Source organism: Pantherophis guttatus, chromosome 1 (genome assembly GCF_059756535.1).
Source record: "Pantherophis guttatus breed Tessera chromosome 1, ASM5975653v1, whole genome shotgun sequence".
NCBI lineage: Eukaryota > Metazoa > Chordata > Lepidosauria > Squamata > Colubridae > Pantherophis > Pantherophis guttatus.
Genome location: NC_142063.1, coordinates 22,097,488 through 22,109,120, shown reverse-complemented (window position 1 = coordinate 22,109,120; position 11,633 = coordinate 22,097,488). Strand labels below are relative to the sequence as shown.

The 11,633-nt window shown below is 41.6% G+C and overlaps 1 protein-coding gene across 3 annotated transcripts in view; it reads right to left on the bottom strand.

Annotated features, from left to right (window-relative positions):
• Window positions 1-2,679: 2,679 nt before the first annotated feature.
• The window catches only part of LOC117677425 (excitatory amino acid transporter 1-like), a 33,872-nt gene continuing 24,918 nt past the window's right edge, over window positions 2,680-11,633 (bottom strand). For 2 of the 3 annotated variants that reach the window (XM_087894544.1, XM_087894553.1), the window contains exons 5-11: window positions 11,124-11,328; window positions 10,723-10,765; window positions 9,970-10,367; window positions 8,145-8,378; window positions 5,974-6,168; window positions 4,199-4,333; window positions 2,680-3,349 (exon numbers count right to left, since the gene is read on the bottom strand). In XM_087894544.1, coding sequence (XP_087750670.1) covers window positions 3,151-3,349; window positions 4,199-4,333; window positions 5,974-6,168; window positions 8,145-8,378; window positions 9,970-10,367; window positions 10,723-10,765; window positions 11,124-11,328 — 1,409 coding nt within the window. In that variant the 3' untranslated portion in view covers window positions 2,680-3,150. Of the gene's footprint in view, window positions 3,350-4,198; window positions 4,334-5,973; window positions 6,169-7,829; window positions 7,934-8,144; window positions 8,379-9,969; window positions 10,368-10,722; window positions 10,766-11,123; window positions 11,329-11,633 lie in introns of all 3 variants that reach the window. The other variant, XR_015734364.1, reaches the window with a different exon arrangement.

Here is an 11,633-nt window from a genome sequence, read left to right as displayed (position 1 = left end):
GAATGGTGTAGGATTGAATGGACTTGAAGACCATTTTTACCCAGAATCACCAATTAATTGCTCAGCTTCCACCACTGGTTCCTTGTTCCCTATAAAGAACTCTACTTTGGGGTGTTGTATCTGCCACTACTCAGGGAAAGGATAGCAGTCATGAACTACAAGACTGCAACTACAATCTTGTTTTGCTGTCCTTGCCATGTTGCCTCATTTATGACTGATGAACAATTACCTCTACTTGCTTTTAACAGCTGGAACAACAGGTTATAAGAGGTAGCACATCAATACTGTAACATTCCTTGTGTCTGTTGTCCTAGAAGTGGACTGCTATCTATCAATAAGCTTGGGAGCCATTGTGCCCAAAGCATCATATGGTCAATTTGGATTTTGCCTTAAAGCCTGGGAGCTAAATGTGATCTAGCCCTCACCATGAATAAGCAAACGGTTGCTCGGGATACTGTCCCATCTGTACCAAAGGACCACAAAGTACCTCCTAAATAATATATTTTTATTTATTTTATTTAAAACATTTATATAGCTGCCCATCTTCTAACCAACTCTGGGCAGCTCCCAAAGTGTTTAAACAGCATATAAAACCATATTAAAACTATAAAACTAAACACATCGAAACATTTTTTAAAAAAAAATCTATTCTTCTAACGTGCAGTTTTTCAATCTGATCCCAGCATTTGTGGGGGAAAGCCAGGTCTTTAAAGCTTTACAGAAGTTTAAAATAGAAGCTTTGCCAAACTTCAAGGGGCAGAATGTTTCATAGGGCAGAGACTGCCATGGAAAAGCATGCTTGGTAACTCCCATCAGATGGCAAGGCTTTAGGGAAGGGACTAGGAGTGTGTCCATCCATACAAGAATCACAGTACACGGTTGGTTCTTTAATAATACTGTAGCCCAGGACAAAGGTTTAACATTCAGAATTCGATGGCTGCATGTTGTTTTCCAAGTCATTCTGCAGCTCACAATAAGTATAGCACGGAGGTACAGACTAGCCATGAGCAGCATTCCAGAGAGCCAGCCTGGCAACTTGACTCAGCCCAACAAAATAGATCTCCGGGCAACAGTTAGCTTCCTTTCAGCATCATGTGCCAAATAGCACTACTCTCAAGAAATCCCCTCCCACTCTTGTGCTTCATGGCAGGTAGTGTTTCTAAAAGCCCCAGGCTACCTGCAAGACGTGGTCAGAGATGATGGGGTGGGAGACTGGGGTAGAAGCTGTCTAGGAGAGGGAAGAAGGGCAAGGGGAAGAGATGGATCTGGCTACTGTACTTCAAAGGCAAGGACTGCGCAACAATTAAGCATGCAACAAGCAAACCTCTAGAAGAGGGAAAGAAGGATGTTGTCATGCAATGAAAAAAGGAAAGTAACCAGGAAGAATAAAGAAAAGTTCTCTGCCTAGCAAAGAAAGAAAAAAAATTCTTTTGAGTGTTGGATTTGCTAATGTCTTGGATTTGATCTTTTTTTTTTTTTTAATTTGATTTATATGCCGCCCTTCTCCGGAGACTCAGGGCGGCTTACAATGCGTTAAGCAATAGCCTTCATACTTTTGTATATTTTATACAAAGTCAGCTTATTGCCCCCACAAACTGGGTCCTCAATTTACCTACCTTAGAAAGGATGGAAGGCTGAGTCAACCTTGAGCCTTGGAGAGATTTGAACTTGCAGTAATTGCAGGCAGCTGAATGTTAATAACAGGCTATTAGTCTGCTGCTCCACCAGGCTCTTGTCAAGATGTCTTGACATTGTCAAATGTCTTAACAAGACATTTCCCATCAACGCCTGTAATAAACCCAAATACTGTTCTTCTGATTAATAAAGCATTTTCCCACCTAAGTTGCCAAAGTGAAATAGCATTTTTCTTAGCTCTGCTTTGCAAATACCTGCTTGCAGTACATTGAATATTGATGGTGCACCATGATACATTCCACAGTCTTTTTTCACATATTAAAAGAGATTTTTGAATCAATATATGAAAAGGCATGAGCATGGTGGCTTTGGAATGACTGAACTGGTCCTTATGCAACACTGGAGGTCAGTCAGTCATCCAGGTCCTAAGGTTTACATAAGAGGCAACAGGACTGTATCTTCAGTGGCTTTCGAAGGATATGAGACAACTGGGAGAGCAGAAATCTATCAAAGCCATGAGTCACAATTCAATGCTTTGTGCCCTGATGCTATGAGCAGCTACAGAAGAGAGGCTGCCTTGCTTATTTGTCTCTGAAAATAGTTACCAATGTAAAAAAAAAAAAATGAAGATCTGAGCTATATGCATCTTGGGTTGATAAACAAAGCCACTGTGTTCTGAACAATTAACCAATAAGGAAACAAAAGCAAGTAAGCATTGCCATTATGATACTATAGTTAGCAGTCATCATTTAGTGAGCACAATTGGGACTGGCAACTCAGTCGTTAAGCAAAATGGTTGCTAAGTGAAACTGCAACTGTACTTGTGACCTTTACTTCGGTTTTCCTTTGTGCTTACAATCTTTACTTCAGCTTTACAAAGGTAAAGGGACCCCTACAAAGGTCATAAATGTGAGGACTGATCACAAAGTTAATTTTTCATCACTGTAACTGCAAAGAGTCGCTTAACAGGGACTACATGTAACGTTCAATTGTAATGAAGCAGCAACAAGTTGCACATATCATTTTTTTTTAAAACACAGGCTGTACATAATTCTCCACTTTAATGATTCTCATAAATAAACATTTTCCATACCAATAAAGCATCGTGTGTGTGTGTGGGCTGCATTTTTTTCAAGTGCTAAAAAAAATTCAAAAAAGCTCAATCGGTAAAACCGTAACACAAGATTTAAATTAGTTGGTCTTTATGGCACAGCAGAATATGTTCAAAGTTTATCTTCTTGGCAAGGAAATGTGGAGTTGACTTGGTACAAGATACTACCAGCTGTGGTTAAGAGGCGGGACAGGCGAGATCGAACTCTTATTGTCAAATCATGATTGTAGGAGCACAATCACCGTTATAGAAAAAAAAATCCTTTTTTTTCTGGTGACAGAAAACAGGGAAACCGAAGGAGCTGAGAGTTTGTGGGGAGGACTGTGGCTGGCTCTTGCTTCTCTAGTGCTTCACAGTTGTGGCATTTTACAGATCCTATCCCGACAACACTCGGCTCCTCCAAGTCACATTGGTGTCTCACTGTTGAGGTGCTTGTGGGTATCATTCTCTTGGTATATTAGATGGTATGGTTTTTCATTCTCTTCAAGGACTGAGTTGCTGAGCTCAGCATCCTGCATCTCCAGCTCATGGCGAGACAGATGCGCTACAACACCAGCACCCAGTGAATCCCCCAGCACATTGATGGTAGTTCTCAGACGGTCTCTGAAAGCAGCAGCAGAAGGAATTGTTAAGTCAAAAATTGCTTGGGAGAGGGCTGCAGTTTTCAATGTCCACAGACGGGTATCTTCAGTCTCACATAGATATTGCGGGAAAATTATTATTTTATTATTTAGAAAATCTATATTGCCGCCTACTCGCACAAGATGACTCAAGGCTGCTTAAAGGTAAAGGTTCCCCTCGCACGTATGTGCTAGTTGTTCCCGACTCTAGGGGGCCGTGTTCATCTCCGTTTCAAAGCCAAAGAGCCAGTGCTGTCCGAAGACGTCTCCGTGGTCATGTGGCCGGCATGACTAAACGCCAAAGGCGCATGGAATGCTGTTACCTTCCCGCCAAAGGTGGTCCCTATTTTTCTACTTGCATTTTTTACATGCCTTCAAACTGCTAGGTTGTCAGAAGCTGGGACAAGTAATGGAAGCTCACTCCGTTACGCGGCACTAGGGATTCAAACCGCTGAACTGCTGACCTTTTGATCAACGAGCTCAGTGTCTTAGCCACTGAGCCACGGCATCCCTACTAAATGGGGACTACCCGTACTCAATACCACCAATACAGAATGGCAGCAGATCCCCAGGGTTTCTCTCTGCCTGACCTGATGATGCTGGAGACTCAATACAGTCCTTTCTATGGACAGAACAGGAGTTCCATCACTGAATGTGGGTATTCTCATTTCTCAAGGATAGTTGGGCAGGATAAATTCTGCCATCTCTATTACAACGACATGGAGGTTGGGAGGAAGGAAAGAGGTCCATTTATGGGCTATATATATTTAAAGTGGACTTAAACACAAGCATAACTCTTAGCCCCAACCATTTCTCTCTCGCAGGGACTTACAGGAACCAGTCCACAGCCATAATCAAAGTGATGTCCTCCGTTGGCAATCCGACAGACGTCAACACGATTACCATGGTCACTAGGCCCGCCTGAGGAATGCCAGCAGCTCCGATACTGGCTGCCGTGGCAGTAATGCTGTGGTGAAAAGGGCATTGGTTAGATTGGAGGAACATTAGAAAGGTAGTGCCTCACTGTAGGACTCCTCAAAAACCTGGCCTCGCAGATTTTGTTCATCCTCTTCCCCAAATTGGTGTTCTCCAGGTGGTTCTAGATTATGACTCTTACAGGCCAAAGGACTGTGAAAATTACAATCTAGAACATCTACAGGGCATCAGTTTGGAAAAGTTTGCATTAAAATCTACAGTTTGCAAGCTGGAAAATAATTCTGTAGAATTATTTAGCTTGGCCTGGCTGGTCTAGCTCAAGGATGGGGCAACAAATCAAAAAATTCTTTGACTGCTGATATAAAATGCAGCAAACTTTAAAAATTGAATTTTAAGATAATAAAGGAAGTAAAGCAAGAAATTATTGGGTAAAAATTCGAATTTGGTTAGAGAAAATGATACAGCAAAACACTAATCTTAAACCGGAGCTGTTTCTGTTGGGTATCTTACTGGAGAAATTTAGTAAAGAAAATACATATTTGATTATACATGTATTAACGGCAGCAAGAATGGTATTTGCACAAAATTGGAAAGCAGAAAAAAATACTACAAAGGGAGAGCTAATTAAAATATTAGAATGTGCAGAAATGAGTAGATTAACATTAGCAATTAGAGGGAAGGAAGAATTGGAGTATTACAACATATGGGGGCAATTTTATCAATGGATAGAGACTGAATATAGACAATAGACAATGTAAAAATAAGAACCATGGGAAAAATATGTAATACATTAAATTTAAATGTAAGAAGAAAGATAAATATGTACTAAGAAAATGATAAATGTTGAATATGATGACACAAAAATTTTTGTATCCAGATGTTACACTGATTGATTAATGATGAATTGTTTGTTTAAAAATAAAAATAAAAAACTCATTTAAAAAAAGGAAGTAAAACAAATGCAGAAGGACACTATCCACATATCCAAAATCTCAAAAGGCAAATATGTACTAAACCAAGGTCGTCAATCCCAATCCCCATTGGGAACCAGGCCACGCAAATGGCAGGCAAGCGCACAAAGCTGCATTTGTGGCAGTAGGTTACGCACGTGAAACCATCCCCTCCACCCGCCATCACCGCTGCCAATCAATGGAGCTGGAAAAGTTGGGGACCTCTGTGCTAAGCACAGCACTCCTGGCAAAGCAAACCAGCATAGGTAGTGTCAGGTCCACATAGATCCCTATCGGGACATTGCCAGCTGCCATTCTTGTGGGGAGGGCCTGGATGCCAATTTACAACTTTTCCTTGTCTCTGGTCTTTACTTTGATGTAAACTTCCTGGGAAGGGGAGGGGGAGGGAGTAGCCTGGGCCATCTGATTTGTCTCAGCTCGAGCTGAGAATAGATTCTTATCACCTTCTCAGCTCCGGGTTCCCGTAACAATTTCACACCTGTGGATTGGCTCACTTTCAGACTGGACAAAGGGGAAGGGTTTCTGCAACTTAACAGTTTTGAGCGGGAACTTCAGATCCTGCCTTGTTTTCCTTGCTATCACTATCTCCCAGTAAAAATTCCTTTTGAAATGAATGCCGGTTTTAAGAGTTCTGCTTTCTTGAGGAGAGGAGAGGCAAGTCCTCATAGGTAGTTTATCACTTACGTGCGCCTGTACCCACCTAATAGTAATGATCTGACCAAAGTCAAGCTCGTAGTTGTTGACCTGTGCAATGAAAATGGCTGCCAGAGCTTCATAAAGTGCAGTGCCATCCATGTTGATAGTTGCTCCCACTGGCAGAACAAACCTGGTAACTCGTTTATCCACCCTGTTGTTTTCTTCCAGGCAACGGAATGTGACAGGGAGCGTGGCCGAGCTGGAAGCAAAACATCTCATAACTTGCGAACAAGGCCAGAAGGGACCCAAAATGGCTCCTCCCAGCCTAATTCAAACACAAAGCTTAAAACCAACGCAAAGCCTTTGGTTTGGTATCTGAACACCTGCTCCAACACGGATTTGCCTGCTTTTTGTGAGCTCTCTGAGAGACTCTGCTCAAATCAATGCAAACTGGGCCTGATACAAGAGAATATTTGTCGCTCAGAGTTGAAGTGTGCGGCCCTTGGTGCTCTCTGAGCTTGGTTGTTTTCTTGCAAACTCTGCTCCCTTCTAGCACTGATGATGTTACCTAGTTGGGTAATGAAATGTCTGCAAGAAAACCACCAAACTCAAAGAATACCAAGAACTCCCACAATCTGGCCTTTTTGATGTTGGCACCCAACACTCAGCTGGTGCTCACTATGGCCTCCCCCCCCCACCCCAGCAGCTAACTATGGCACAAATATATTGTGGCAGCCTCTTTTTTCAGCCTCATCCCTATGAACGCTGCCTTCAAATTCATTCCTAGCCCATGAGTGAAACGGGCATGAACCGAACTGAGTTTCAACTAGTCTTTCCTCCTTCCAGCATTGTCCAAGAATGGCTTTAAGATATTTAAAATCTTTTACATGATCATCCATTTCCTTGGAAGAACTTCAATGATTGCAAGGGGAGGCAAGATAAGGAAGCAAATTTCTCATGCATATGTATATTTTTGCCGATTCATAGAAGGATGGATAATACTTCGCTTTTGCAACAAAGAAAGGCCCCTAGACCAGTTTTTCTCAATCCTGGCAACTTTAAGCTGTGTGGACTTCCTGCTGGCTGGGGAATTCTGGGAGTTGAAGTCCACACAGCCTAAAGTTGCCAAATTTGAGAAACACTATCCTAGACTGACCATTTGAGTCCAGATAAGAACCATGTAAACCTCCAAATGTTTTTGATGGATGGTAGATTTTAACCTTGCTATTTTCCTACTTTTAATGCCATGTTCTGCTATTTTATGTTACATTTTTAATCTTTTTGTATTTATGACTGAATGTTAATTACCGTATTTTGCTAGTGCGCCTGTGGGTGTGGGTATTTTAATCAATGATAGCAAGTATGGAAAATTTTCTTAGGTGCAGAAGCCATTTTAAAATTAACAGGAAAAAATCAGAAAAGTTCTTAACCTGAATGAAGAATCCTTGATGGACTTTTAGAAGCTAGTTCAAAACCCCATATTCTCTCATTCAAGCAGAAAATGCAATTTTCATGGGATGAAATTTGAGCAGAGTTGCTAAACAGTTTCAAGAATATTATATTCATTTATTCATTATTTCCATTTATATGGCTGTCTGTCTCTCAAATGACTCTGCGGAGCATACAAGATTAAAAACAATTTAACGAAGCCACAGTCACTTTGAATTGTGTGGATGTCTTTATTTCATTCCTGTTTTTTGTCATTCTTTTAATCTGTTATTTTATTTATTGCTGTATTTTTTTCCCCCAGGTGTTACAGTGCTTTTACTTGTGAATTGCTCAGAGTCATTGGAGATTGGGCAGCATACAAATTGAAATAATAGCAACAAAGTTACAGACATAAACCCAACTGATAAAAAACCAACATTAACAATTAATTCCTTTAATTAATTGTGATTGCTGGAACAAATTAAGGCTTACCAGTTGCTTCCAAAGGAAAGAAAAGCTTTTTTTCTCTCCATACTTCCAAGCCAAAATCCTTAACTCCTGCTTCTCCCCATCTCGTTAAGAGCTGCTTCTTCCAACTGTGAACAACAAAAGGGCCTGGCAACTAATCCAACACACAACACACATACACTCCTTGTGACTTAAGATCCCCAATCTGTTGGCTTGGCTGGGAGCTACATTTTCCAACAGAGAGTTCCAAAAAGGCTTGGAAACAACACACACACATACAGAGTCTCCTGGGAGCGGTACCCAGATGGAATACCCATTCCTTTGCGAGAAGACCATCACCTGGAAGATGTTCCCAAGGCTGTAACGAGGGCTTGTAGGAGTCCAGCCACAAAGATCCAGGGGTTTTTGCGTGTGACAATGAAGTAGATGAGTGGAAGGACACAGAGGCCATGGATCAGGAGCCCCACAATGACCGTAAGGGTGTACAGGCCTAATTGGCCTCCCATCACTGCCAGGTCCTCCATCTCCAAAATCTTACCAGCGATCAGAAAGAGGATCCCAATAGGGGCGTACCTGTTATGAAACATGTCAGAACAGTGCTCAACTCCCAAACTCAGCTCTGAGCCAACATGGAAAACAGACAATGCTTTGTACTTTCAGGAAAGACGGTTGACAAATTTACTAGTTTTTCGTGCTGAAGGATCTCAAAAGTTCTCCCAAAGACAATTTTTCCCAAAAGGCAACTGGACTTCGTTTTGTTTTTGTTATGTTTTTTTCTTTGAAAACGTTTGCGGACAAATCTAAATCAAGCTTCTAAAGTCCACTACCAGTCAGAACCAATTGTAATCTCTTGGGTGATCAGCAAATGCTGATTTAGTTAAGGCAATTTAAATGCTGAAATTGAAATTCCTGCCAGTTAAAAAGTTTCAGATTTGCTGAATGCCAAAGTGGTCATGGAACCTTATTGATCATCAAGCAATTCTGCTAAAACAGATAAGTTGACAGTAATTAGCATACTTTTAAGAAAAAAAAACAGATTAGTCATTATCACCCAGGTATGCCAGTCTGGTGCCCTTCAGATGTATTGATTCTACAATTCCAACAAGGCTTGGTCAACTAAGCTATGAGGTAGAGAGATCCCATCCCAGTGCCACCCATCCTCTTGGCTTTTAGTTCTTTTTAATCCTCATTAATTTTAATCGTTTTCATTTTTTTTATTGTTTTGTAAGCCACCCAGAGTTGCTTCAACAGTGAGATGGGCAGCATTTAAATTTAATAAATCAAACAAACTAACAGACTAGCCTAAGGACTAAAAATCCTGAGTTGTAATACCAAGACATCTGGAAGTCACCAGGCTGGGGAAGGTGTCCTTCATTATTTATGGAGAATTCAATTGTTCCTATGCATCAAACTGCCTTTGATACTGTAAGGGGAAGCTCCTAAGTAAGGCATGAAGGTAATGGCACTCTTTCATTTGTCCTTCAGCAAACTGTATTCCGCAAAAACCTCCCTTCTATTTACCAACTGCCAGTTGCTAATCTAGGAGGACACCTGCTGCACAAATAATTGCATTTATTGCAGTTTTAGAATCTGCCTAGAGAACTCTTGTTAGTGGTAGGATTAAAACTGCAATAAATACAGGTGGTCCTCGACTTACAGCCGTTTGTTTAGTGACCGTTCGAAGTTACAACGGCACACTGAAAAAAGTGACCTATGAACGTTTTACGACCATTGCAGCATCCCCATGGTCACGTGATCAAAAGTCAGACGCCTGGCAACTGGCTCATATTTGTGACGGCTGCAGTGTCGTGTAATCGCCTTTTGCGACCATCTGACAAGCAGAGTCAATGGGGAGGCCAGATTCACTTAACAACTGGGTTACTAAGAACTTCAGTGATTCACTTAACAACCGTGGCAAGAAAGGTCATAAAATGGGGCAAAAAGCCACTTAACAAATGCCTCATTTAACAACATAAATTTTGGGCTCAACTGTGGTTGTAAGTCAAAGACTACCTGTACATTACATATAGAATACTTGGGAAGTTTTCTGACCCTAAGCTGATCCTATCCTTGCCTAGATTGAACCAATTTAGCACAGTAAGACTGCTTTTCAAAGATATCACAGCCTTCCCCCTGCTCGGCCTCGGAGGGACCCTGTCCTCACCATATGATGACTGCCACCATCCGCAAGATGGCTTCATTGAGGCAGTCAAAAAATTCCCGCAGGGGGTGTCCCTTTTGCTTCATGTTGCCAATCACCAGGCCAAAGCAGATGGAGAAGACAACGAGGCCAAGGGCGTTCACCCCGTTGACAGAACCTGGGCCGGGGATGACCTCCTCAAAGTTCAGCACTTCCGGGAAGCTCCCTAGAGCTTTAGTGACATTATTCCAGACTCCCAAAGCATTTTCAAGTGGCAGGAGAGGCAAACTGGCAATGGTGGCATTGTAGTTGAAACCGCTGCTGTTGGTATCCCGATTTGGGTGCTGTGGCAACATGGCCGCAGGAGAAGTGTTGCTCACAACCGTTCTGTTGATAACCCGGACACTGTATTGAGTCTTATACTGGAAGGGAAGCAGAAGGAAGGATCAGCTTGGGCTCTTATGAGAGAAACAACATCCAAATGAGCAACTCTCACAAACTCTGCAGATGAGAAAGGTCTTGATGGTGTACAGGTCAGTCAGCAAATCATCCGAAATGAACAGGGAATTGTTGAGCCACAATTTTCCCATTGATTGACTTACCTGGGAGTTGTAGTGTACATTGTTTATATGAAAGACAGTTTTGGTCATATGCTGAAGTGTTGATTATTAATATTGTTGTAGTGTTTGGTTTCAGCTTTAGTTACAAAAGTTGAGAGCTACTCAAGAGTTGGTCACAATAAGCAAGTTCCCAATTAGGATCTTCAACTCTTCTTACCTGTCTAAAGCAGGCTTCTACAAGATTGGGTGGAAACATATTCCTGCGAGAGACAAAAACACAAGGATATCAATGTCCCTTCAGCATCAGTTTGAAGATTTTAAGATGCTGGATTGTGGCTAATCACCATACAAAGACCTCTGAACTGAAACTTTCCTGACTGAGTTAGGAATTTCACTAACAGGGATCACAGAGTTCAATTGGACAAATCTAGCACTGGTCATTTCCTGCTGGAGAACATTAGCTGAGGAAGCACTAGAAAATTACTTCCAGGGTCATCTTGCCACTTCCATCCCACCGCAACGTTAACAGATGAATGACAGCTTCCCCTTCCAACCATTTTATACTTTCCATAACCAGCCCAACATCAGAAGATTCTGCCCTGGCTTAAAATTGCTCACCGGATGAGGTCCATGAAAGCATCAGTTGCATGGACCTGATCAATCTTGCCCTCCCCTTGGAGGCCTTTCTTGCTCCCTTTTCCTGGATGGATGATGAGGACCATAAAGATTCCAATGAAGACGGCGATGATGGTTGTCATCATATAGTAAACAACAGCCCGCAGTCCCATCTTGCCAGAGGCACCGCTGTCCAAGGATGCCATGCCTGAGAAGGGAGGAGAGGTCATAATTCAGCAATGGAAGATCACAGGAGACCATCTCCAAAATTGCCTTGGAAATTGGGATGTTTCATCAGATGGACTTTTTTATTTATTTTATTTATTTATTTTATTGCAATTTATATGCCGCCCTTCTCCTGAGGAACTCAGGGCGGCTTACAAGATAAAAAAATTCAACAATATGAATTAAATATAAGTTAAAATCCAATTAAAATTAATTAAAATTATTACAATGTAAAAAACCCCTCAACGGGTCAGTCCATTTGATGAAAAAACCACGTCTTCAGTTTGC